This window comes from Dendronephthya gigantea, unplaced genomic scaffold (genome assembly GCF_004324835.1).
Source record: "Dendronephthya gigantea isolate DGI-Jeju-01 unplaced genomic scaffold, DenGig_1.0 000594F, whole genome shotgun sequence".
Lineage (NCBI taxonomy): Eukaryota > Metazoa > Cnidaria > Anthozoa > Malacalcyonacea > Nephtheidae > Dendronephthya > Dendronephthya gigantea.
In genome coordinates this window covers 1-27,259 of record NW_021163604.1, presented here as the reverse complement: position 1 = coordinate 27,259, position 27,259 = coordinate 1, and the positions used below count along the sequence as shown (strand labels likewise).

Genomic DNA, 27,259 nt, shown 5'->3' with positions numbered 1-27,259 from the left:
CCCCACAAGGTTATTTAACTGTCTATTCAAATAACTAATTCATACACTAGAAATGAATAACTATTTATTGATTTGTTTTCTTTTAACATTTCATATAAAATCATACTTTATAATATATGGATTTTCATAAAGTTTAGAGATGTGGGGTCATTTACTAAAACGTGTTTTATTCATGGTGGGGTATTCTATAGTTATTCCATTGGTGAGTAAAATTATCTGTACCAAACACTATAGCTTATGGTAATTAATTACAGTGGACAATTAATTACCTATTACTGGTTGATGGGGACTTTGGCACTTTTATCAATTTAATTGTCCAATTTTGGATAATTAAAATATCAAGGTATGGATGAAATTCCATCTGTTAAATCACAGTTGGTTGAAGGATGAACAGTATCCCTTGATTAACCATGGTTAAAATGTATTAAAGATCTTTGAGGCCTGTTGTCCAGTAACACCCTTTTGTTTCTATTACTGGAACTCTGGAATGTTATGTTAATATGGTTTTGAATTGAAATTTGTTTTCATTAAATCACTGCCCTTTGTCCTCTGCGACAGCTTTATGCCCCTCCCTAGTGAAGGTCTTGTGTAACAGTGCTATTGTACTGGTAGTAGATAATGTAACAGTGCACCATTGTAATTAGATAATGTAACAGTGCACCATTGTAATTAGATATGACAGTCTTGAGCACATGTATATAGGGAGCACGAGAATGAAATAAAAGACTCTTAGAAACTGAATTCAACGTGTGTGTGTCTCAGGCAGCTCGGCCCGTTACACTTGAGTGTATATATTATCCAAAATAGCCATGTAATGATCCAAAGTATAATCTTCCTTCAGGAATTGCAAGTAAAGTCAGAACACCCAAAAATGGCAGTCTAAAACGCGGAATGGAACATTTGAGATTCTGAATTTTTATTCGTTTTTATTGCTAATTTGCAATACTTCTTGTATAAATGGGTAAATAAAGCCCCATTAGTTCGTACTATCCGTATTTATGTACGTATGTATAATGTAGCGACGTAATTGCTTGAATGTTTTTGAATGTGCATGGCGATAATTACAGAGATCTGAGAATAGATGTCAATCATAACGCTGTCAATCAATCATTGGTTTGGAATTGCACGTGTTCTGTTCGACCGCATTCTTCGTTTTCGGAAGTTGTTATGTAATCCAAGCTGATAAACTTGCCTTTTTTTGAATTGTGATCGGAAAATATTTCTTTCAAACTAAAGATTTTCTATTTCATCGTGTTAGCTACGCCCTTGGGAACCGAGATCGGAGTATAACTAAACTTTAGGTAAGTAAATTCTCTTCTTTTATTTTACGACGTTGTAAACAACTGATCAAGTAGATGCGTGTTTTCCTTTTTAAAGCATAACGATAGCTTTTAATTTAGTGAGTAAAATATGTACAGCACAGGAAATGCTATTTCTCCTCAAAGCCTTTTTGGACATAAGCCGCTCGAAAGCCTGTATATTTGAAAATCTCTCGTTGGCTGAAGTTGCCGAAAACAATCACACATGTACAAGTCTGTAATCATGAAATAGTAATCGAGATTTTATTGTTGAGATTCAGCAAAAATGAAATTTTTTGGTTGTACACATTTTTACAGCTAGTGTAACTGTATTGTAATATATGCACAGGAAAAAAAGACAACAGTGTTTTAAAATAAACAGTCTATACCAATATTTCGGAATTTAGATGTCGGCGACACGGTGTTGATAGATCGTAGATCATGCAGGGTCTTTGTATTCCGAATAAAGAATTATATATCATCGACAAATAAATCATGAAAAGACTATGTTTACACCACTGAAATACAGAATAGATGGAAGGATGGAAACTGAAGCCGAATTTCGGTCGGCTTTCAACATTAACATTCAAATTTTTGAACAGGCATTTTTTCTTCAAATCTCCCAACATTTTTATATCTATTGGCATACCTAAAAAGTACATTGTATGTGTAGTACCCGGTAGATGTCGTGTGCCGCAACTATATTTTCTTTTTCTTAGGGTTGTCGCTATGAGCTCAGCCTCAGGCTCAGCCATAAAAACGAGTACCAAGCGAGGGGCAAGTAGCTGTCCTCAATGCCATGCTACTTACTTTAACCGATATAAGCCACCGAACTGCCCAACGTGCAACTACGATCTGGGTGGCACATATATTCCAAGAAAGAAAGCGCGTTTGGCAATACCAGAATGCACTGAAATACTTAAAGGAGAAATGGCAATATATTCATCAAAGACCAGCTGTCACGACGACAGATGTTTGCTGGTGATTGAAAAGAATGGAAAAATTTGTCATCACCCAGAGTGCAAGGACATGCGGGCTGTTCTAGTAAACAGCGACCAACTGGCAAGTTTTGAATGCAAACATCTGGAAAAGGTGAAGAACTCCATTGAACCGCTGGCAAAATACATCAACTTCCCGGTGCTGGAGGCATATCCGTGTGATTTAACAACAAAAGCTGCACTGACCGAAGTAAAAACGACATGCGGCGAACATTTACCCATTGCAGTTCAGGTTTCCCCAACAATGTACTGCGTTTTTGGAAAGCCGACAGCTAACAACCCAGTTGGATACTGCCATGTCCGAGTGACGGAGACCACTGTGCGATGCTGTTCGAAAGATTGCAAGATGATGATAGGAAAGAGCAAACAACTGAAATCGAAGTGTCTCTGCATTCACGTGCATATGCTCCTGTGCTTGGGTATTGTCAAGAAAGATTCACCTGCGATGGGCAACGCCAACGACGAACCTACGCACAATGCCGTCAACGCCGAGAATGAAGACCACCAACAAGTTTCGGAAAGCCTGTCACGCTCAAATACAATTGAGCTAAACATGAAACGTTCACTGCCTACTCCCATTCCAAAAGAGATCATTTGCAAACCAGGAGTAATAGATTCGTCACCTGCTGGGTGGCCAGAAATCCTTGAGCCATCGGAAACATTATGTGGTTTATGTAGTAGTCCTCTTGGGGAAGGGAAAGCACACCATGGTTCTAGAGGGAAATCGTATTTGTTGACGGAGTTGAATCCCTTTAAAGAGATAAAAGTTCGCGTGAAAATGTGCACCAACACTAACTGCTCAGCAATGAATCAAATTTTCCCGTATGAGCTTGGTATGTTTAAGTAGTTTCTTTAATTCTTGTTGATAAAAATACGTTTTGAAGCCTATTCACACGACCCGTTTTTTGGGTACTGATTTTTTCCATGGATACTGACAAGTCAGTGAGGTATCAGATCCAGCCAAAAAGAAACGGGCCGTGTGAACAAGCGTTCTCGAGGGCAAAGCGGGCATTTATTACAGTGACAAACAACATTTGTTATAAAAGTGTAAGTTCACATGCAGTACTAGTTACCTAACTACTAAAAATAAGACCCACAATATGTCATGGACCAGAAAATATGTTCATGGACTGCTTATATATGAGCCCGTTGAGCTGCGTTGATTTTGGTTTCTAGGGTTAAGGGTAAGCTCCCGAGATGCATATTTTTCCAATTACCTCTTTCATTTTCAGGTCTTTTCAACATAAGCGACAAGATTCTAGTCCCGTTTCAAATTTTGCTGGAATGGAGAGAATTATTTAGAAAAGGAGTTCCAATCTCAATAGCGATAATAAGCAAACTTAATGCGATGGCAGAAAGGGCTGCAGTAAGTATTCCTATAGTGTTTCAAATAGATAAACATATATTCTGATAATTGATACCCAAACTAATATTGCCATCAATATTGGATCAGCGATGTTGATTATTGGAAGGTGTAGCATATTCTTCGGTCGTTTAACTAACCTTTATTGCGGTTAGATAGTCATTTACATACGTGTAGCTACTAACGATTAACGATATATATTCGTCTTATACCAGACTAACTGCCTGACTGAATAACCTTTCAACACTGATGATATATGTTGATGACACATACAAACGGTTATCCGATCACTGATACTGTTATAAGCAGTCTAATTGCCGTGAAACTGTTTAATACCAGTGAGTCAATTCCTTACAGGAGCCGCCTGAACGAAATGTAATTGAAAACTTGGCAAACTACATTTACAATGGCTACTACTGCTTCGAGGCTATCACTGACCGTGATTTAGATTCTGTTGTATGTGGGATATGCGGTGTCATCGGAAATGTGTACTTTGGCGATGGAAATGAAAAAAACTGTTGCGGTATTGGCCAGGTAATTCACTCTTTCCTGTCAAATAATAACTATTGAAATTATCAGCAACTGATTGAAGAACTTCAAAGGGACATTATATAAGTATCAAATATTTGTATACCTAGCTTCGGGATGTATCGATATTCGATAGCCATTAAAAGGAGTCACGCATTTCGTATCATTTGGTATAGATAGACTATACGCAACCAGAAAATGTATCTGAAAGTTCGCCCCCGACATTGGAACCCTTTTTAAATAAAATAAAACGGCGGTGGGTAGAAAGCACCTCATATACGAAAACAGCAGAAAAATTCAAAGTGCACGTGGCTGATATCCCACCTGTAATTGCTCCGTCAATGAGAGGCACCCGCCTGTATAACACAGAGCTACAGAAGAACAGCACATTTCTGAAAGAGAATAAAAGCACAAAAGGTTTGTTTTTCTATTGTAACTCGTTTCCACTATTTGAGGCGACTTTTAAGTTCAGAGACATAATTAAGTAAGGCATATTCTATTAGATGTTCAATTTCATCAGCCAAACAGTAATGCAAAACAGCTTCATGAATATTCCTCCCTTTACCTCAATACTCCCTTTCGATAATCACGTCACCGGTCAATTGGCCCGCGAGCTTCGCTTAATGAATTGAAACCATCCTTATAGTATATACTTGAATGTTTAACTAATCGAAAGCGAGGCTCCCAGGCCAAATAAACAGTGAATTACGTAATTATCGCTTAGCATCGACCATCTAACGTTCAACTATTTTAGCCCAATTTGAGAATCTACAACAAAGTTCGCTAAATCAGTTAATATTATATACATAAATTTTACTTGCACCTTACTATTGTCTATTATCAAAAGATTAATCAAGAGCACAGTAAGAGACTTTAAAGCACATACGCGGTGTGCAATAATTGCCTTCGAATATGTTTACTAATATACAGCACTAACTTGTTCTCCAGGTGATCCTGCATTACTGCATTCCATTATTCGAGAAGGAAAATTGGATATGACCAAGTTAAGAGAGCTTGATGAAACATCGCTGAAGTCCTTTTGCCAAGATTGTCGAATCCCAATCGGGGGAAGTCAATGGTGAGTGGTTTTTCAGAGTTTTAAACATGCGAGTATTACATATATATGTACTACCGGATGAGCGGGGAGATGTTTTCGTGGTTAGCAATTAAACAATATACTGCTGTTACATTGGAACTCAGAGGTAGCCATAGAACAGAACATATAAAATAGTTGAATAGTCAATTCATAATATCTATTTCAATTTCTACTCTACAGGAAAAAATGCGTGTTGCATTGCAGACCTTATATGAAACACTATTGGTGGGATCAAGCCCCTGTCATGGCTTTACGAAAGTTCCTGGTCAAACTGGTGGTTTTTACCATATAGTTTGTCGTCATGGAGTGAGTAAATATTTAATAAACTGCAGTCAGTACTTGTAGTGTAGTTAATATCAACCATATATACTGATTGTTAAAATGCATAATTGCATCATTTTTCTTATAAGGTGACGCTGCTTCGAAATTCTTAACTCTGCAAGAATCTGTGAGAGATGCTGCAGACCTCTACCTTTCCTTCAAATATCCACCTTTGATGTTCCTGTGTGATACAGCATGCGGTTTCGCTCGCCATATGGATTGCCGTGTTCCAGAAGTAGCAAATCAGCTATGGGGAAAATTTTCTGGATGTTTTGAAGAACCAACTTTGGGGAAACCTCCTGCTAAGGTCATTTGACATTTATAATATGCTTATAATATTCAACACATAATTAATATATGAGGTACTCTACTAGTATTTTTGAATCTGTCCGACGCAATAGTAATTTACCTTTGACGATTGCCACAATCATCGCAATATAGCGAATTTGGGAAGTGTCTATCGAGATGTTACTATCTGTTTATAGGATAACAGTGTGCCAGTGCTTGCTACTGCCGAGTATAGGAGTGAGGCCACAGAAGCAACCTGCTATGATGATGGGACATTTAAGCATCCAATTACTGGGAATGCAAGAAGATATGTACTTGGTGATAGGTTTCATAATTCTGCGAACCCGCACAAGTCTCCTTTATGTGATTATCACGATATTAATCTTCTCCTGCAATCAAATACCATCAAGACAAGCTACCAGGAATGTGAGAATAACAGAAAAAACATCCGTCGACTCAGAAGTTCATGTGTGCAGGAATTTGGCACTCACTTTTTTTACAATTACCTCATGGACTACTTCCAAAATGAAGATATTGTGAAAAAGCAAAGGCAGCTGGCAGCTGCTAATTTGAAACCAAATCAGGAACTGAAAAGAGACAGGTTTCAACGTTTTGTTGTTATTAACAATGAGTGAAAGTTAGATATACCATCAAGTACAATGTTATGTACCAGTTAATGTAAATTATTAGGCCCAGTTTATACACAATGCTTGCCATCAGATCAAAACATGATATATCATGGCATGCAGTATTTACAATACCATACTTTGTTTGAAGCTGGTTTACGTTTTATACCAACACACACACTATAAAATGAAATAGAAATGTTTTCTTTGTAAAATATAGAAAAAAATGCAGGGCATCATGTAGTGGGTCACTTAAGCCCGCCGGTTTTCCACTGGGCGGAATTTTACGCGCGGAGAGGAATTTTTCATTGTCTGCGTGCTTTCATGCTCCGCTCCGCTCTGCCTTGTGGAAAACAGGCTTATTTTGGAGCAAGCTGAACTAATGAAGTGACAATTCACATGTATTCACTGTAATTACAAAACTATATTATACTTATTTCACGGCCGCACATAATGCACATTGTACTTACCAATGATGCCATTTACAACATTTATCACAGCCAACCCAATTTACCGCCTTGCCATAAATTAGATCCTCTGGGGGTTCATCTTGCCCACAAGTATCACACACAGATTCGTCATCATTGGATACTTAATGTTTAGAGATGAAATTCAAATAAGTTTAACAGGGCAATATAACGAATTAACGATACAATAGTCACCTACAGATCGTACTAGTGAAGTGCACATCATATACAGGGTGTCTCAAAAAAAACGCAACCACTTAAATATGCAGAACATTAATACAGCTCTAAAGCGCAATAGATACGCACCTCTGGGAATTGAAAATGGCGCTTGATCCTCATTTACAATGCTAGAAGTAATTTTAGCTGAACTATGGTGCAAACCCGAACAATATTAATATTCTTGCATATTTAAGTGGTTGCGTTTTTTTTTAGACACCCTGTATATGAGCGTATAAAACAATCAATAATTACATTCTATGGTATATAATGACTTATAGCTGTACAGCACGTTAATAAAAATTATTTTAAACTGCACACATATTTGAAGAGTTGTTTAAAATACGTTCTATTAAACTTTTATACGTTTAAAAATCGTTCTATTAGCATTATTAATAATACTAATTTCTGCAAGGCGGATTTGATTCTATGAAATTGCATATTATTTTTATATTTACCATCATTTGACAGCGTCTCTGTATCTCTTCTCAGAACCCCAACTGTTCCAGATACAGGTTCTGTGAACAGCGCCCTTCTTCCGTCTATGCATAAAAGTGCATAGTTACGTTTTTACATTAATATTTCTCAAAATAGTGTATGCCTGTTATGCCTAATCGTTCCCATAAACTGCGTATTGCTTATTTTAAATTTTGTAAAATGTTGTTGTGTTACATTATAAAAGTCTGAAGGGGTAAAATAAGGAGAAAATAAAGTATGGAGTGCAATCATTGATGTTAACAATTTGAATGTTATCATACATTCACATAAGTAATACAGCCGATTTACTACTGTCCCATTGAAGAATAGATCAGAAAATAAAAATAAAAACGGTAGAAATACAAAAGCTATTATATCTTGTATACTTACTACTCTTATAAGTATTTTGACTTCTTTCTTGGGTGAAAACCCCAACACAATCAGGCGCTATATCTTAAAGGATTGAAGAAGTCAATATAGTTATAGAAGTATAGTATTTTTAATACTATATAGCTACGAAATACGAATGATGCAACTTAAAGGCACGCGCGTAATGTTCAGTTGTCCTACTCGAGCTCTTGTTATGTCATGTTATTTGCATTTATTTCATCCATTTCGTTATTACCTTGATCATCATTTTGATCATTTTCATGATCATTTTCATCATCATTTTTATCATCATTTTCATCATCGTTTTCGTCATCGTTTTCATCATCATTTTTATCATCAATTTCATCATCATTTTCATCATCATCTCCTTTTTCGCCATCTTTACATGGATAAGAAATAATGTGTTATTTTTTATGCCAACCTAACCTAGACACAGTATAGTTCAACACGAATCAGACTAAATTGTAATGTATATACCTTGGTCGCTGTCATGTCCCTCGTATTGTTTGTTTGCTATTCGCATTCCGCTTTCAACACCCTTTAGAGAATAATCACCACATTTTAGAGAATAATCATAAATTGCAAAGTTATAACGCATATACTAGCTAATCATTGATTAATCGATAAATGGTTTTGATTGAATACTTCGGCAGTAGTTTTGAGCTATTTTTATTTCAATTTATATGTTAATTCTTGCGTTCTGCCTCAACAACTTTTCGCGGGGCCCACGAATTCTCTCGACGGCCCTGCATATCATAATCCATGCACGTACCTGAATGAAGACTTTTCGCTTTCTGGGAGTGAGAATATCATACTTTCTCTTGGAATTTGGTGACATATTCTATAAATATATTTAGAGAAAGCCTTACAAAGTTTTTTATTAAGAGTATAAAATCTAGGTGCATGTATAATCGGTATATTATTTACCATTTTGACTGGTATTCCTTAGTAAGGTCTTCGTTAACAATTGTTGACAATAACGATAACACAGAAATGCACAATACTTAATTCTAAAAAGAATTTGTTCTACTATACTTACGTCTGTAATGTGCTCTGATAGGTTTTCAGTAATTACTTCTTGCTCTTCTGAATGGACGTCATGGTTATCATCTTTAAATGGCAAAGTGGCATTATTGCTTGCATATATTTTTCCGTTTGTATGCAGTAAAATCGTATCAACAAGGAGAAAATACTATCAATAGGAATACCTGCAAAGATTTGGCGTATTGACTCAATAGTGACTTCGATTAAATCTTCCACTGTCTCGTCTATTTGCGCTTGGTTGCTACGCCTTCGGCTAACTTGAAATCGTTCACCTTGTTCCACGCCAAGTACACCACATGCTATACAATCAGGTAAGAATTCATAATATAATTATGCGACTTACCACATTCTACTTGCATGGTAATATTTAACAATTAGTCGCCGAAAGCGAGGTGATTACAAGCCTATATTCACTGAGCTGAGGCGAAGTGAATATTGGCTTGTAATCACCGAGCCTGTATGAGGCGACTATATAATTGTTTTAGTAAAAATTTCGAGGAGTTTACAAATAATAATCAACATAGTTTTATAAAAACGTATAATTACTTCAAATTTCTTAGTTAAATTACAACAACATATTCACGGGCCAGCTAGTGACTATCGCTTCAGTGACAGTGAATCTTGACCAATCAGAATGCAGGAATATGAATAGTTACCTCGAAATTTATACTAAATAGTATTCACTTTGTAGTTTATAATATATAATATATAAGACTTACCACATTCTACTTCGTTAACAAGGTTTTATCAAGCACGTGTTTAGGAATTTTTATGCCTTTTGCACCACGCGAGAGATTCTGATTTCGTTGTCTCAGATCTGCTATGGTTGTTTCGCTGCTTTTTGCGAAATACAGCGTCTGTGTTTTTCCCGTGTCGCACAACTTTAACAATTCTCGTTGAATCTCCTGTAAAATTAATAAAATGAAATGTTAACAATGTGAAATATGCTGCATGTTCCGCCACGAGTTCCATAACTTTATAAATATTTTTAAAATATGGTTTATATTATATATAGTAGCCATATATATGAGGTTACACATTTTATTTGCCTAGACGCCTCTGCCTCTGGTTCAAGAGAATTGCTTGTGCGAATGCATTTTGTGTATTACCTCTCTTCTTATGCTGGCAAAAGTCTCTAGAACTGAGATAGCTAGGCCGAACGCTGGCTGGAACGTGCCGCTGCATTTTACACTAGTGTGTGGCGTTATCCACTTCAATGCCGCCTGTAAACGAAATTGAAAAACATAACTGGAGAACATCGCCAAGGTATAAATTATAATATATATGAAATGTTCGATGTATTATGCAGGTCAATGCACATCACCAAGTAAATTGTTAAAGAAATTTATCAAATCTAACATTTGCTTCTCCCTCCTCCAGTTTAGACTGAATTTCTTCTTGAAGTCTTTCCAGAAAAGGCAATTCGTCTTCCTGTTTATTGGCAGTGGAGGCAAGTTGTAAAAATGCTTTTCTCAAATCCACCTCTTTCCCTGCAGCCACATGAAACTACAAAGTGAATAAATTGTAAGAATTGTCATAGAAAGCGTGATTTTGATACATACAATACAAACTTGGTTTGACAATAACTTTAAAAGAGATAATATCGCAATTAATATTGTGTCTTGTTAACATCTTGAGTTTACAAGATGTTAATTCTCGTAATATGTTTTCACAAAATTGTCTGCTAGTAAAGGTTTTTTGACTAAATATGTATAATAGGTGTTTAATGTAACATTTTACTATATTTTGCTAAGAAATAATTATAATGACACAACAAATGGCAGTTCTCACCTCATATACATATAACATCGAATTTGGACTAACCGTTGCGTAAGTGTATATGACCAGGGAAGCTCCTTTATACCAACGCTGGTCTCTCCCTGGCACTATTTTCTTCAGCGTCATCTTTATAGTTTTGATGTTGCCGTCTGTTATGCCTCTTTTCCAGATATTGTGATATCTTGTAATCCAAGCAACCACGAACCCCTTTATTGCAATATGATAAAATTGTTCTGAGAGTAGGAGATAGTAATTTTGAAAAACATCACCACAGACCGTCATCTGAATTAGCGTTTTTTCATTTGAAAATGCTCTGAAATATTCTTTTTATTTTTTTTTCTGTCTCTCTTAAGATTGGTGCCAGTGGGATCATTTGTTTATACAAAAGTGATGATGGTAGTTTATATTATAAAGAATGCTGGATAATACGAACCATATTTGCTTCTACTAATGATTGCAGCTCTTCCAGCATTTGTTCGTGTTCTTCTCCAAATTGTTCATCCTTTACATATTCGAAACGAATAACACGGCCATCTAATCTATACGGATATACATGTAATAGGAGGTTGGTACCAATACAGTTATGTCATTGACACGATAGTCTTATACATGAAAGATATACGAAGGGATTTTGCCCGAGGCCGAAATATCAAACGCAGTATATTCTTACCGAGGCGACGGTTTAATACTTATTACTTCCTGCATTTTATGGGTCACTCATTTATTTATAGAGAGATACCCTCTGGATAAAACTACCAATAGTAATATAGCCTTAGCAGTTTTGTTGTAAGGGCATTTGCAATTAAAAGAACACGTATGTAAATGTAATTAATACTTTGTGATGCTTTTTATATACAGGCAGGGCGTGATTTAGGCTATAAAGAGGAAACCGAGAAAACCTCGCTGACAGAGAGACCTCAAAGAGTGAACCGACATTAGTTACAATCTAAAAGAAGTATGCTATAAGCCGAACCTTTCGTTCTCCTTTTCGTTAGCCGACAGCAAAACACTGCCCACAGGAGACGCAATTCCGCTGAGCATTGATCCCTGTGGAAGGCCACCTTGGACTTGCAGAAGAAACTCAGCCAAAGAGTCTGTCATTTTTGCATCATCCATCATACAGGTGAACGACGAGCTCTTGAGTGCTAGCATTATAGCTTTTCTGAAAAGGTTTTGTATTAAACGTAAAGTCCATGCTATCGATCAAATTGATATCCTGTGCATTTTGAGTAACATAACAATAACATAAGCGATAAGGCTCATTATTTTTTTTTCTATACGTACATGGATGTACCGCTCATGGTTTGATCGCCACCTGAGCAGAGCAGGGAATGATTGCGATCGGCAGGCAATCCTTGTGCATTGGCCAACAAACTCAACGTCTCGGATTTGCCGACGTTCCGTGCACTGGAATACAGCAATCCAATATTGCTTTCCTCTAAAAATATTATCGATTAACGAGAAGGTGAGCAGATCACACAACCCCATGCTATATTATATACTTAATGAATATAGCAATCCTTTGAGTGCATTAATAGTACTACTCACTAAATGTACTTTTGTCCATTCCCCTCAAATTCCGCAGCAGAACAAAAGAGGTGGCTAACTTAAACGCTGTTGAGTTACTGGCGAAACCTTCAGCAAGCGCAATATATCTTAATATAAGTATAAAAAGGAATATTGAAATGAAACATATTCATAATAAAATTATCTTCGACATAGCTTTTCATCTATCTCACATACTGCACTTACCTTCTGCAAAAGGTCTTAAGCACCCCGTTGTTTTCAAGGAGATCGTATCTCATATCTGTCGAAAACCGATATGCGGATTCATCCAGTAAAAAGAACTTGAATTCTTCCTTTTGTAGTACGCGACCGTTTTCAATGTGGTGCTATAAATACATAAAAACATAATTAAAGGACGCATCCATGAACTGAACTGAAGTGACAGTCCTTGAACTGTTCAGAATCACGACATCAACTCTTATGACGACCTTTGTTCCATATAAATGTCGAACGATGAAAGGTATCGTAAATGATTTATTTACAAAACTTGGCACAATTATAATGCATTGTAAAATGTCATACATCTTTAGAAAGTATCCAATATCCATCTTTTTGGTAACCTAGATGGGTCGCTTTATAGAAACGTGGAGGCGCATTCCCGACGTCGTTTTTTAAGTGGCTGTAGTAGTCAGCTAGTCTGCTGCCTCCAACACTGCCAGCAAGGTTGAACGTTCCTCCACCAAATTTTTTGCGCAGTTCTTGGAGAAAACGGCACTTCGTGTCAAACGTTCCAGCAGACAATACAACAGTCCTATATTAAATAGATGAATATACTATATGCACGTCCACTGATACTGGCGGCCATCAAGAATTTTACTATTTAACAACTGGAATTTTCCAAGGAAAACGAAATAGTCTGTAGCCTGTAAGACGCAACGAAAACACGTATCTGAATTGGATGTTACTTATGTTCGGAGCCGCGAATAACAAAAAGATTGAGACGAAGTGACACTAATATTTTAATAGTACGTACCTATACGATATTCTGTCACCGGTAAAAACACCACAAGACGCTACCCAGTACCCTTCTACCCCTTCCGCATTAGCAGTTGCCTCTGGTGTTGGTACATTTTTTATTTCGCCTAGCAGTTTCAACATAAAATCACCAAAAAAAACGAGTTCGCCATCTTCCACCATGTACGTCTTACCATCACGCACTACGAACTCCTGTTCCAACTAAATATTATATAGTGAAATGAAAGATGGCAACTATGAATATGAAAATTATATGAATGAAACGAAGCGGTCATTCACCGCATAGTTTCGTCAAATTTAAGGATTAAACGAATTGTAGTAATTACCACTAAGTCAAAGACAATTAGCCTTTCTCACGATGACGAATGATTTCCCAAAATGGGGTACTTTTTTCAAAACACTGAGCGTAAGAACTCGTAAGGGCAACTGTCTTTAATTTCAGGCTGAATTTATTCTTCAAATGGTCTGTTGGTTCTGAAAAACGCTTTTGATGTTGCATCATAATTTTTAAACGCATTTCAGAAAATTGAAAGTACCCCAAAACGTCATCATCAGAAGGCTAATTGCCACATACCTCCGTAAAGGCTAATTGCTATTTTATTTGTGATTTGTGAAGCGTACTTAGCATTAATGCCGCGAATTTGTATCTCAGGGCGGGGGGGTCAAAGTTTAGAAGTCGAAAAGTTTGGCTAATTGTTAAAATCAGTCAGTCGAAAAAAAGTAAAGGATGAAATTATAAGTCCGACTTTTCCAAATTGCCGGTAAATTTGTTCATTCCGAAACCCATGCTATCTGGTTTACTGCCCACTCTGCTTTTAGAGTGTTTAAACGTTTGCTTTAACAATTTTAACAAGAATTTTACAAAAAAAATATTTACTGAAAGTTCTACTTAGGTAAAACGTTTTACAAAATCTATCCATACTCATCTATTTTACTTCTAAATAAAAAAGGACACCGGTCACATGATCAATAGTGAGCCAATTTGCTCATTAGTATTCCACATGTTAATATTCTTGCACGATTGCATGGCGCTATTTCGAAGTCCCATCGCTTTTACGAAAAGAACCAACCGTATTTGAAATTAAAAAATAACCCAATTACTCTTGTATATAAATACTAAACCTAAAGTTTTCATAAATCACATTCAATAATACATACAGATCGACAATTTTTCTCTACGATATTTGTTATGTCAAACGATGGGAAAATATAGCAAATAGGTTTATAATATTTCAGAAAGGTATCAATCGAGCAAAACAGAAGCATTAAATGTGTAAATCTATATAATACAGGCATCAATATATATATATATATATATATATATATATATATATATATTATATATATATATGATTTTAAATAAAGTACTACACTGACCTCATTTTCGATGTTTTCCATTGCAAAAAGGTTTTTTTAAAAATTATTCAGCCTCCAGAAAAAAACTTGTAGCGACTCGGCAGCAACAGCGCAGAAAAACAATAACAGGCCAAATTGGCGAGACAATTTGAACGCGATAATTTTTATTGATAATTTGTTAAGGTGGCTTTTTTTTCTCAACAAAAATGTGGCATTATATAATTTTTTTTTATATTTTGCTATTTGATAGTTTTTCTTCTAAGTAAAATAATGCACGAAAACAAAATTGGGGGTCACCGTGCAGTCATCGCAACCATTGCAACCACCGCAACCATTGCAACCATTGCAACCATCGCAACCATTGCAACCACCGCAACCATTGCAACCATCGCAACCATCGCAACCATTGCAACCACCGCACCATCGCAACCACCGCAACCACCGCAACACCGCAACCACAGCGACCATTGCAACCATCGCAACCACCGCAACCATTGCAACCACCGCAACCATCGCAACCACCGCAACCACAGCGACCATCGCAACCACAGCGACCATCGCAACCATCGCAACCATCGCAACCATCGCAACCATCGCAACCATCGCAACCATGGCAACCATCGCATCCATCGCAACCATGGCAACCATCGCAACCATCGCAACCATCGCAACCATCGCAACCATCGCAACCATTGGAACCATTGCATCCATGGCATCCATGGCATCCATGGCAACCATCGCAACCATCGCAACCATTGCATCCATCGCATCCATGGCATCCATGGCATCCATGGCAACCATCGCCATCGCAACCATCGCAACCATTGCATCCATCGCATCCATGGCATCCATGGCAACCATCGCAACCATCGCAACCATCGCAACCATTGGAACCATTGCATCCATCGCATCCATGGCATCCATGGCATCCATGGCAACCATCGCAACCATCGCAACCATTGGAACCATTGCATCCATCGCATCCATGGCATCCATGGCATCCATGGCAACCATCGCAACCATCGCAACCAACGCATCCACCGTACCCATGGCAACCATCGCACCCATCGCATCCATCGCATCCATCGCATCCACGGCGACCACGGCGACCATTGTAACCATTGCAACTATTGCAACCACTTAGGACGAATACCGTCACCGCCGAATTTCTGATGTTCATTGTTCGTACTCATTTAATTATTAATTTCAAAAATATGCTCAGGGAAAACTCCTTCAGCTAACAGCCAATGCCAACACAGCTTCCGAGCACTGCGAGATTACCCGAATTCATAAACGTCGTTCCCATGTAAACTTCTTTTAGATTTCTTATGTTTCTTCTCCATAGTTATTATAAACAATTTCTTCCCATAATATATTGTCCTCACACATTAAAATCCTCTGAAAATTTAAAAAAAAAACAGCAATAAAAAGCACACAAATCACCCTACAGAGTTTGCCTTTGTAGATTTGACCAGTGTTTGTCTGTCCAGTTTGTTTAGATCAGTGCCAAACAAAATGGCGGGTATTATTCGAAATGTTTTGAAGTATGGTCATATTTCTAGCATTTGTTGTAGAAGTATATTAACAAGATCAACGCTACAACTGGTAGGCAAGCGGTTTTGTATATATACTTCGTGCTCAATTATGTCTTCAAAATATGAACGTTTGAATAAGAAGTCAATATGGGGCGTTAGAAACTAGAAAGAAAGCAAGTTCAATATTGCCCAGGCTTTCAAGTTTTAAGGGCACTTTTTAATACAAAAAGAGCACCCTGAAGAAAATTTCTAATGACTAAATGGGTATTCCATTAATATTTTTTAATTTTTTAGCCAGGCATACAAATTAATGTTGAAGGGGGGTGGGGTTAATCTGCATAACACATACTCCCTCAGTGCCTGACTGCTGCCTGTGGTTTGTTATGTATGCCTCCACAGTTAGTAGGATGCCTCTGAAATTAATATACTGTGTGACCCATACAATACAATGGCATAAGTGATCAAAGCAAATCAGATTTTTGCTGCCCCCCTATAAATTTTGGCAGGCCCAACTAATTGAACTCTGTATTAAATTAATGATTACAGTTTAAGTTCTCAGAGGATTTTAACAAGACCCCTTGCAACAAAATATGGCCAGGACATAATCCTATACCATTATGAGCGTTATGGTTTCTATAAAATACTGGCTGTGGCCTCACTGAGTCAGCTTGTTTTCTGGAGTTATATGTCATATGTGATGTATGTGTACATACGACCAGCATCACAGATACTTCAAGAACATAAAAAGAAGAATAAAACTACTGAAAGTCATGATGAACACATTGGTTTTAAATATTTCCCAAAATTTTTACTGGATTCAAAGGTACTGAAAAGAAAACAAAAAGTACAGGGACAAGGGCATGTATGTAATGTTATAGAGGGCTTTAAAAGACAACAGCATTCACTCCCCATCACACTTGCTGTTTAAATACCAGACTTAGATTTCAATGTTTGAGGTACATACTAAAAACAATGTGCCCTGCCCATATCATCACAGGAATTTACAGGTTGTTCATTGTTGGAATTGAATCGAATCAGATGTAACAATATTGTTCAATGTTGATAACAACTCGGAACAATGTGAACAGCATAACATTGTTCCATCCTTTTCATATCAACATTACAACAACCTGAATCATTATTAGGCATATATGTACCCAATTTATTCTTCATATTACTGAATGTTAATTTGAATATAATTATTTTCAGACCCAAACTGTAGTCTCCATAGCTTCCCTTGGAATGGGAATGTTCTTTTTTACTGGATGCTTATATGCCTTACGGTTAGTTAGTAGCATTTTTTTCCTGATTCAAATTTGTTTTCTTGTATATGACCTTTGAACAAACCTTTCATACACATAGGTCAGTAAATCAACTAGTTCTCCTCAGAGATGGAGCACATATCCTTGTGAAAACATATACACCTTACGGTAGCAGCAAACTGTTTAGCGTTCCGCTCACTGATGTATCCTGTTTGGGATCACGATTAGGTACGTATAGTACGTATAAATGGCATTATTTATTGCTAACCATTATGCCTCCTTAGTGACAGAGGATAATGGTCAACAGACATAAATCAACAAGTCATAAAAAGGAGAATACATTTGTACTTCAACACATGTACCCAACTATTGTAACGTCGCTTATCTTACAATGCACAGGCTAAGCAGAAAAAAATAACCTTGGTCCTTGGACCTTCCGGAATAAGGCCATTGCTCGTCTTTCTAAACTTCATCTTTCTTCTCTGCTCGTAGATGAGAAGGCGTTTGTCGTTTTCAAGATAAGAGATCGTCGTTTCTACTACATGTTGGATAAACGTGGGGAGTTTTTGCAACCCACCATTTTTGACACAACTGTGGGAGTAAAACGCTGGAACTTATAACACTGAAACTTCTGTGTATAGTTTATTTTAATAGAATTACATTCTCCATAGAAATTTTATATAGCTGACAAACTACTACGACAAGAAGCCAAACCAGTCTGAGAGTGATTTGTCGACTATTGTTTGGCTATCTATGTTTGGCTATCTATGTTATTACGTTCTAAGAGCGGCTCTGATTAAAGTGTTCAGCTTTTACATGTTACTCGATCAAAGTTATTATTGTCTATTAAGAACGATTTGCTGAAAAACTTTGCAATATAAAAATATATTTACTATAATATAATTAAAAATAAATCTATCACTCTAAGTTATATATAAATAAATATGCTATACTAACTATTTATAAATTGTATTATTTGTCCTAAATATAATTAATAGTCCCACTCTATATCCATCAAAATATCAACGTCGTTCCCAGTCCCAGATTCACCACTTACCAGAGCCCTAACCAAACGTCAAGGCAAAATCACTTATATCTGTCTCAACGTGGTTTTAGCCGTACTGAATTTGACCTAGACCTAGAAAGATCAATCATACAATTAGTGCACGTAAGTTGACGTAACTAGAGATGTGAAGAATCGGTAGATCACAGAGGGACTTAAGAGTGAAGGAAGACGTAAACATTGTTAAAACGAGAAACGACTAGTCTTCTTGCATTTATATATATAGTCCCACCCTTTTTTCTGTTTCTGTTTCTTTGTATGGTCAGAAATTCACCACAGCATGCAAGGACCTTGAGTAATGTTCTTATTCTTAGCCGTGTTACCTTATTGTCCAGCGAGGAGAGGATCAAAAGCGTAGAGCCATTCATGAAACTCTTCTTTTGGTTCACTGGTTAAACCAGATATCCGCGATGTTTAGCTTGCAAGGAGATAATATTTACCTAAAAGATTTGGAAAAGTCTAGTGATACCACAGGGTTAGCCTCGAAAAGGTTGCGCTACTATATGAAGATCTGTGGCAGACGACCGAGCGCCTGGGGAGACACGACAAGCTTGTTCGCTCCTGAAACCATTGATCTCTATATAGTAACTGAATACAATTCGTTATCGGATCAATCGCCTGGTTATGAATCAGGCTACAACACGAGGAGAACAAAGTGTCCAGAAAAACTGGATCGAGGGTCAAACAGAAGCATTCCTTAGATGATTGAGGGAGGAAAATAATCAGGCAAATGAATATCAGAAGAAATTTAGTTAAAGCCAAAGATACACCATATACCTGAAGATCTTTATCGTCTTCGTGACATGAAACTTTCGTGTGACATAAATTTACGATACTTCTTTCAATCTATGAATTGAAAACCACTTTATTAAGCAAATCACGAATGGCAAATCACTATTTATCTATAGTAAAGTGAACCCAAAGATTACCAACCAAAATACCTGGTCGTCCTCTGTGCGATAAAAAAACGCATAAGGTCTTCTGATCACCTAATGTAAAAAATGTGGCTCAATTTCATTGAAAGAACTGGTTGTTCATCAATGCATACAGTACACCACCTTAATACTTCTACCAAAGTGAAACAGCTCTACTACCCACACAGGTCTCGTCCTCTCACGATAAAACCCATGTTACAATGCACCTGAACACCACAGAAATAAAAACTATTTTACTTATCGCTTTATTAAACTGTTCGGAACTGACCATCCAAATTTTCCTCCAACGACAGGAATCATCCTCCAAGAGCAGAAGAAAACCTTTCTTCGAAACAACATTACTAAAACAAAAATACCAGAAATTATACACTACATTGACTGACGCAGGACAACTGGGGATACAGGAAATTGATCTTCACTTTTTCACAATCTCTCTTATTTCTTTTCTCATGCCTGTCATGAGCTGACTGCAAGATTGTTGACCTTTCCAAGTTGTAATAATTTCTATAAAACGCGAGAAATTAAAGGATTACAAAATATCATAAAGTAAAATATAGGTCATTGCATGAATATGGTATATATATATATATATATATACGCAAATTTGGATCTGTGCGTAGTAAATCAGAGTGCTCAATACCAATACAATAGTAGAGCAAATAAATCAACAAATTACAATCTTAAAATTTTTTAAAATTTTATTTCGCTACACTGTGTTTCACGTACTTCTACCGTGTACGATCATCAGGCGATTACTATAAACACGCAATTAAGATGTAACGGTTATGCACACGCGTTTCTGATTGTTAACGCAAGCGCTTAAATGTACCAGTTTGCGCGCGCTTAACGTAACAGGCCTTAAAGCCAAATCTATGTCGGCATCTACTGAATATTTCAGATCTTTTGTTCAACGACTCTTCTTTATTAGATAACATGATAAGCCTTTTTTCCTCAATACACAGCGGGCAAACATTCATTCCGGGTTCGCCGAGGGAACTTGTTTCATTATCGACCATTTTATTTGGAATGGTTCGTGTTGCGCTTTAAGCTTCCAAATATATTTTGATAGTTCCGTTTCACCGGAGTAACATTCATGCTTGAATGATTTTAGATGGTTGCTGTATCTTAGTTTGAAGCTGCCTGCTGTCATACCAATGTAGTGCTTGATCTCTTTCCCATTGTTAGATCGGACTTCTGCTTTGTATACGATGCTTTTCGTTAGGCAATTGCCGTTTAATGGGCATTCGTCTTTAACTCGACAGTTACATGGTTTCAAGGTAGGTTGAGAGCTAGCATTTTGTTACTTTAGAATTCTATGGTTGCTGCTTGATATTGACGATCTGACATTTTTCATACAGGAGTAACTCACTTTCACCGAGTTCCGATTGAAAATTTTATGAAGAGGGCACGATTTTGGAAAATGCTTATCAATCAGACGAAGAAACCTTCCCGCTACGTTTGTTTTTACGTTCTTACTATAGGGTGGGTTGTACCAAATAATGTTCCTTGAACGCGTTCTTCTTGTTGGTTTAGAATCATTAGTATTCTGCTCGTAACTTAATGTGGTGTTAAAACTACTGTGTCTCAGTGCATCTTCATAAATTGGTGCATCATCATAAATAAGTCATCTGATAAATCCTCTCTTTCATCTGATAAATCCAGTTTTGATTTGGCTGCACCAATTTATGAAGATGCACTGAGACACAGTAGTTTTAACACCACATTAAGTTACGAGCAGAATACTAATGATTCTAAACCAACAAGAAGAACGCGTTCAAGGAACATTATTTGGTACAACCCCACCCTATAGTAAGAACGTAAAAACAAACGTAGCGGGAAGGTTTCTTCGTCTGATTGATAAGCATTTTCCAAAATCGTGCCCTCTTCATAAAATTTTCAATCGGAACTCGGTGAAAGTGAGTTACTCCTGTATGAAAAATGTCAGATCGTCAATATCAAGCAGCAACCATAGAATTCTAAAGTAACAAAATGCTAGCTCTCAACCTACCTTGAAACCATGTAACTGTCGAGTTAAAGACGAATGCCCATTAAACGGCAATTGCCTAACGAAAAGCATCGTATACAAAGCAGAAGTCCGATCTAACAATGGGAAAGAGATCAAGCACTACATTGGTATGACAGCAGGCAGCTTCAAACTAAGATACAGCAACCATCTAAAATCATTCAAGCATGAATGTTACTCCGGTGAAACGGAACTATCAAAATATATTTGGAAGCTTAAAGCGCAACACGAACCATTCCAAATAAAATGGTCGATAATGAAACAAGTTCCCTCGGCGAACCCGGAATGAATGTTTGCCCGCTGTGTATTGAGGAAAAAAGGCTTATCATGTTATCTAATAAAGAAGAGTCGTTGAACAAAGATCTGAAATATTCAGTAGATGCCGACATAGATTTGGCTTTAAGGCCTGTTACGTTAAGCGCGCGCAAACTGGTACATTTAAGCGCTTGCGTTAACAATCAGAAACGCGTGTGCATAACCGTTACATCTTAATTGCGTGTTTATAGTAATCGCCTGATGATCGTACACGGTAGAAGTACGTGAAACACAGTGTAGCGAAATAAAATTTTAAAAAATTTTAAGATTGTAATTTGTTGATTTATTTGCTCTACTATTGTATTGGTATTGAGCACTCTGATTTACTACGCACAGATCCAAATTTGCGTATATTAATATAATATTATATATATTACCATATTCATGCAATGACCTATATTTTACTTTATGATATTTTGTAATCCTTTAATTTCTCGCGTTTTATAGAAATTATTACAACTTGGAAAGGTCAACAATCTTGCAGTCGACAGCAGTCACGTGACAGGCATGAGAAAAGAAATAAGAGAGATTGTGAAAAAGTGAAGATCAATTTCCTGTATCCCCAGTTGTCCTGCGTCAGTCAATGTAGTGTATAATTTCTGGTATCAGTTTTGTTTTAGTAATGTTGTTTCGAAGAAAGGTTTTCTTCTGCTCTTGAGGATGATTCTGTCGTTGGAGGAAATTTGGATGGTCAGTTCCGAACAGTTTAATAAAGCGATAAGTAAAATAGTTTTTATTTCTGTGGTGTTCAGGTGCATTGTAACATGGGTTTTATCGTGAGAGGACGAGACCTGTGTGGGTAGTAGAGCTGTTTCACTTTGGTAGAAGTATTAAGGTGGTGTACTGTATGCATTGATGAACAACCAGTTCTTTCAATGAAATTGAGCCACATTTTTTACATTAGGTGATCAGAAGACCTTATGCGTTTTTTTATCGCACAGAGGACGACCAGGTATTTTGGTTGGTAATCTTTGGGTTCACTTTACTATAGATAAATAGTGATTTGCCATTCGTGATTTGCTTAATAAAGTGGTTTTCAATTCATAGATTGAAAGAAGTATCGTAAATTTATGTCACACGAAAGTTTCATGTCACGAAGACGATAAAGATCTTCAGGTATATGGTGTATCTTTGGCTTTAACTAAATTTCTTCTGATATTCATTTGCCTGATTATTTCTCCTCCCTCAATCATCTAAGGAATGCTTCCTGTTTGACCCTCGATCCAGTTTTTCTGGACACTTTGTTCTCCTCGTGTTGTAGCCTGATTCATAACCAGGCGATTGATCCGATAACGAATTGTATTCAGTTACTATATAGAGATCAATGGTTTCAGGAGCGAACAAGCTTGTCGTGTCTCCCCAGGCGCTCGGTCGTCTGCCACAGATCTTCATATAGTAGCGCAACCTTTTCGAGGCTAACCCTGTGGTATCACTAGACTTTTCCAAATCTTTTAGGTAAATATTATCTCCTTGCAAGCTAAACATCGCGGATATCTGGTTTAACCAGTGAACCAAAAAGATAAAGAGTTTCATGAATGGCTCTACGCTTTTGATCCTCTCCTCGCTGGGACAATAAGGTAACACGGCTAAGAATAAGAACATTACTCAAGGTCCTTGCATGCTGTGGTGAATTTCTGACCATACAAAGAAACAGAAACAGAAAAAAGGGTGGGACTATATATATAAATGCAAGAAGACTAGTCGTTTCTCGTTTTAACAATGTTTACGTCTTCCTTCACTCTTAAGTCCCTCTGTGATCTACCGATTCTTCACATCTCTAGTTACGTCAACTTACGTGCACTAATTGTATGATTGATCTTTCTAGGTCTAGGTCAAATTCAGTACGGCTAAAACCACGTTGAACAGATATAAGTGATTTTGCCTTGACGTTTGGTTAGGGCTCTGGTAAGTGGTAGAATCTGGGACTGGGAACGACGTTGATATTTTGATGGATATAGAGTGGGACTATTAATTATATTTAGGACAAATAATACAATTTATAAATAGTTAGTATAGCATATTTATTTATATATAACTTAGAGTGATAGATTTATTTTTAATTATATAGTAAATATATTTTTATATTGCAAAAGTTTTTCAGCAAATTCGTTCTTAATAGACAATAATAACTTTGATCGAGTAACATGTAAAAGCTGAACACTTTAATCAGAGGCCGCTCTTTCAGAACGTAATAACATAGATAGCCAAACATAGATAGCCAAACAAATAGTCGACAAATCACTCTCAGACTGGTTTGGCTTCTGTCGTAGTAGTTTGTCAGCTATATAAAATTTCTATGGAGAATGTAATTCTATTAAAATAAACTATACACAGAAGTTTCAGTGTTATAAGTTCCAGCGTTTTACTCCCACAGTTGTGTCAAAAATGGTGGGTTGCAAAAACTCCCCACGTTTATCCAACATGTAGTAGAAACGACGATCTCTTATCTTGAAAACGACAAACGCCTTCTCATCTACGAGCAGAGAAGAAAGATGAAGTTTAGAAAGACGAGCAATGGCCTTATTCCGGAAGGTCCAAGGACCAAGGTTATTTTTTTCTGCTTAGCCTGTGCATTGTAAGATAAGCGACGTTACAATAGTTGGGTACATGTGTTGAAGTACAAATGTATTCTCCTTTTTATGACTTGTTGATTTATGTCTGTTGACCATTATCCTCTGTCACTAAGGAGGCATAATGGTTAGCAATAAATAATGCCATTTATACGTACTATACGTACCTAATCGTGATCCCAAACAGGATACATCAGTGAGCGGAACGCTAAACAGTTTGCTGCTACCGTAAGGTGTATATGTTTTCACAAGGATATGTGCTCCATCTCTGAGGAGAACTAGTTGATTTACTGACCTATGTGTATGAAAGGTTTGTTCAAAAGGTCATATACAAGAAAACAAATTTGAATCAGGAAAAAAATGCTACTAACTAACCGTAAGGCATATAAGCATCCAGTAAAAAAGAACAATATTCCCATTCCAAGGGAAGCTATGGAGACTACAGTTTGGGTCTGAAAATAATTATATTCAAATTAACATTCAGTAATATGAAGAATAAATTGGGTACATATATGCCTAATAAGATTCAGGTTGTTGTAATGTTGATATGAAAAGGATGGAACAATGTTATGCTGTTCACATTGTTCCGAGTTGTTATCAACATTGAACAATATTGTTACATCTGATTCGATTCAATTCCAACAATGAACAACCTGTAAATTCCTGTGATGATATGGGCAGGGCACATTGTTTTTAGTATGTACCTCAAACATTGAAATCTAAGTCTGGTATTTAAACAGCAAGTGTGATGGGGAGTGAATGCTGTTGTCTTTTAAAGCCCTCTATAACATTACATACATGCCCTTGTCCCTGTACTTTTTGTTTTCTTTTCAGTACCTTTGAATCCAGTAAAATTTTGGGAAATATTTAAAACCAATGTGTTCATCATGACTTTCAGTAGTTTTTATTCTTCTTTTTATGTTCTTGAAGTATCTGTGATGCTGGTCGTATGTACACATACATCACATATGACATATAACTCCAGAAAACAAGCTGACTCAGTGAGGCCACAGCCAGTATTTTATAGAAACCATAACGCTCATAATGGTATAGGATTATGTCCTGGCCATATTTTGTTGCAAGGGGTCTTGTTAAAATCCTCTGAGAACTTAAACTGTAATCATTAATTAATACAGAGTTCAATTAGTTGGGCCTGCCAAAATTTATAGGGGGGCAGCAAAAATCTGATTTGCTTTGATCACTTATGCCATTGTATTGTATGGGTCACACAGTATATTAATTTCAGAGGCATCCTACTAACTGTGGAGGCATACATAACAAACCACAGGCAGCAGTCAGGCACTGAGGGAGTATGTTATGCAGATTAACCCCACCCCCTCCCCCCTTCAACATTAATTTGTATGCCTGGCTAAAAAATTAAAAAATATTAATGGAATACCCATTTAGTCATTAGAAATTTCTTCAGGGTGCTCTTTTTGTATTAAAAAGTGCCCTTAAAACTTGAAAGCCTGGGCAATATTGAACTTGCTTTCTTTCTAGTTTCTAACGCCCCATATTGACTTCTTATTCAAACGTTCATATTTTGAAGACATAATTGAGCACGAAGTATATATACAAAACCGCTTGCCTACCAGTTGTAGCGTTGATCTTGTTAATATACTTCTACAACAAATGCTAGAAATATGACCATACTTCAAAACATTTCGAATAATACCCGCCATTTTGTTTGGCACTGATCTAAACAAACTGGACAGACAAACACTGGTCAAATCTACAAAGGCAAACTCTGTAGGGTGATTTGTGTGCTTTTTATTGCTGTTTTTTTTTTAAATTTTCAGAGGATTTAATGTGTGAGGACAATATTATGGGAAGAAATTGTTTATAATAACTATGGAGAAGAAACATAAGAAATCTAAAAGAAGTTTACATGGGAACGACGTTTATGAATTCGGGTAATCTCGCAGTGCTCGGAAGCTGTGTTGGCATTGGCTGTTAGCTGAAGGAGTTTTCCCTGAGCATATTTTTGAAATTAATAATTAAATGAGTACGAACAATGAACATCAGAAATTCGGCGGTGACGGTATTCGTCCTAAGTGGTTGCAATAGTTGCAATGGTTACAATGGTCGCCGTGGTCGCCGTGGATGCGATGGATGCGATGGATGCGATGGGTGCGATGGTTGCCATGGGTACGGTGGATGCGTTGGTTGCGATGGTTGCGATGGTTGCCATGGATGCCATGGATGCCATGGATGCGATGGATGCAATGGTTCCAATGGTTGCGATGGTTGCGATGGTTGCCATGGATGCCATGGATGCCATGGATGCGATGGATGCAATGGTTCCAATGGTTGCGATGGTTGCGATGGTTGCGATGGTTGCCATGGATGCCATGGATGCCATGGATGCGATGGATGCAATGGTTGCGATGGTTGCGATGGTTGCGATGGTTGCCATGGATGCCATGGATGCCATGGATGCGATGGATGCAATGGTTGCGATGGTTGCGATGGTTGCCATGGATGCCATGGATGCCATGGATGCAATGGTTCCAATGGTTGCGATGGTTGCGATGGTTGCGATGGTTGCGATGGTTGCGATGGTTGCCATGGTTGCGATGGATGCGATGGTTGCCATGGTTGCGATGGTTGCGATGGTTGCGATGGTTGCGATGGTTGCGATGGTTGCGATGGTCGCTGTGGTTGCGATGGTCGCTGTGGTTGCGGTGGTTGCGATGGTTGCGGTGGTTGCAATGGTTGCGGTGGTTGCGATGGTTGCAATGGTCGCTGTGGTTGCGGTGGTTGCGGTG

At 37.3% G+C, this 27,259-nt stretch overlaps 6 protein-coding genes and 2 long non-coding RNA genes across 8 annotated transcripts; 3 read left to right on the top strand and 5 right to left on the bottom strand.

Annotated features, from left to right (window-relative positions):
- Nucleotides 1–923: 923 nt before the first annotated feature.
- LOC114543927 (HMG domain-containing protein 3-like) lies at nucleotides 924–5,269 on the top strand. Its single transcript, XM_028562721.1, has 6 exons — nucleotides 924–1,301; nucleotides 2,018–3,129; nucleotides 3,529–3,662; nucleotides 4,017–4,193; nucleotides 4,364–4,604; nucleotides 5,136–5,269. The coding sequence occupies exons 2-6, from the start codon at nucleotides 2,028–2,030 to the stop codon at nucleotides 5,267–5,269; spliced, it is 1,788 nt and encodes a 595-aa protein (XP_028418522.1). The 5' UTR covers nucleotides 924–1,301; nucleotides 2,018–2,027.
- Nucleotides 5,270–6,620: 1,351 nt separating this feature from the next.
- LOC114543929 lies at nucleotides 6,621–8,345 on the bottom strand. The gene is made up of 5 exons (XR_003690244.1): nucleotides 8,304–8,345; nucleotides 8,069–8,131; nucleotides 7,660–7,743; nucleotides 6,989–7,109; nucleotides 6,621–6,698 (listed from the first exon to the last, which is right to left on the bottom strand). It is a non-coding gene; the product is annotated as an uncharacterized LOC114543929 (long non-coding RNA).
- Nucleotides 8,346–9,837: 1,492 nt separating this feature from the next.
- Nucleotides 9,838–14,087, bottom strand: LOC114543926. The gene is made up of 11 exons (XM_028562720.1): nucleotides 13,431–14,087; nucleotides 12,980–13,208; nucleotides 12,644–12,783; nucleotides 12,440–12,546; nucleotides 12,176–12,329; nucleotides 11,865–12,053; nucleotides 11,325–11,430; nucleotides 10,937–11,098; nucleotides 10,472–10,618; nucleotides 10,222–10,335; nucleotides 9,838–10,017 (listed from the first exon to the last, which is right to left on the bottom strand). Exons 1-11 carry the CDS (start codon nucleotides 13,592–13,594, stop codon nucleotides 9,838–9,840), a joined length of 1,692 nt encoding a protein of 563 aa, XP_028418521.1. The 5' UTR covers nucleotides 13,595–14,087.
- A 271-nt stretch (nucleotides 14,088–14,358) lies between these two features.
- LOC114543925 (keratin-associated protein 5-10-like) lies at nucleotides 14,359–15,968 on the bottom strand. Its single transcript, XM_028562719.1, has 2 exons — nucleotides 15,461–15,968; nucleotides 14,359–14,369 (listed from the first exon to the last, which is right to left on the bottom strand). The coding sequence occupies exons 1-2, from the start codon at nucleotides 15,966–15,968 to the stop codon at nucleotides 14,359–14,361; spliced, it is 519 nt and encodes a 172-aa protein (XP_028418520.1).
- An 817-nt stretch (nucleotides 15,969–16,785) lies between these two features.
- Nucleotides 16,786–18,241, top strand: LOC114543933 (transmembrane protein 223-like). Its single transcript, XM_028562723.1, has 4 exons — nucleotides 16,786–17,146; nucleotides 17,533–17,606; nucleotides 17,686–17,813; nucleotides 18,078–18,241. Exons 1-4 carry the CDS (start codon nucleotides 17,009–17,011, stop codon nucleotides 18,203–18,205), a joined length of 468 nt encoding a protein of 155 aa, XP_028418524.1. The 5' UTR covers nucleotides 16,786–17,008; the 3' UTR covers nucleotides 18,206–18,241.
- Nucleotides 18,242–19,041: 800 nt separating this feature from the next.
- On the bottom strand, nucleotides 19,042–19,609 carry LOC114543928. The gene is made up of 3 exons (XR_003690243.1): nucleotides 19,590–19,609; nucleotides 19,426–19,494; nucleotides 19,042–19,088 (listed from the first exon to the last, which is right to left on the bottom strand). It is a non-coding gene; the product is annotated as an uncharacterized LOC114543928 (long non-coding RNA).
- A 4,490-nt stretch (nucleotides 19,610–24,099) lies between these two features.
- On the bottom strand, nucleotides 24,100–25,763 carry LOC114543924 (transmembrane protein 223-like). The gene is made up of 6 exons (XM_028562718.1): nucleotides 25,753–25,763; nucleotides 25,392–25,605; nucleotides 25,329–25,343; nucleotides 24,867–24,943; nucleotides 24,659–24,786; nucleotides 24,100–24,394 (listed from the first exon to the last, which is right to left on the bottom strand). Exons 1-6 carry the CDS (start codon nucleotides 25,761–25,763, stop codon nucleotides 24,267–24,269), a joined length of 573 nt encoding a protein of 190 aa, XP_028418519.1. The 3' UTR covers nucleotides 24,100–24,266.
- Nucleotides 25,764–26,505: 742 nt separating this feature from the next.
- Nucleotides 26,506–27,025, top strand: LOC114543930 (keratin-associated protein 5-3-like; the record flags this gene model as incomplete). Its single annotated transcript, XM_028562722.1, has 1 exon — nucleotides 26,506–27,025. A coding segment is annotated over exon 1 (520 nt), but the record flags the coding sequence as incomplete, so codon positions are not given.
- Between the last annotated feature and the right edge of the window lie 234 nt (nucleotides 27,026–27,259).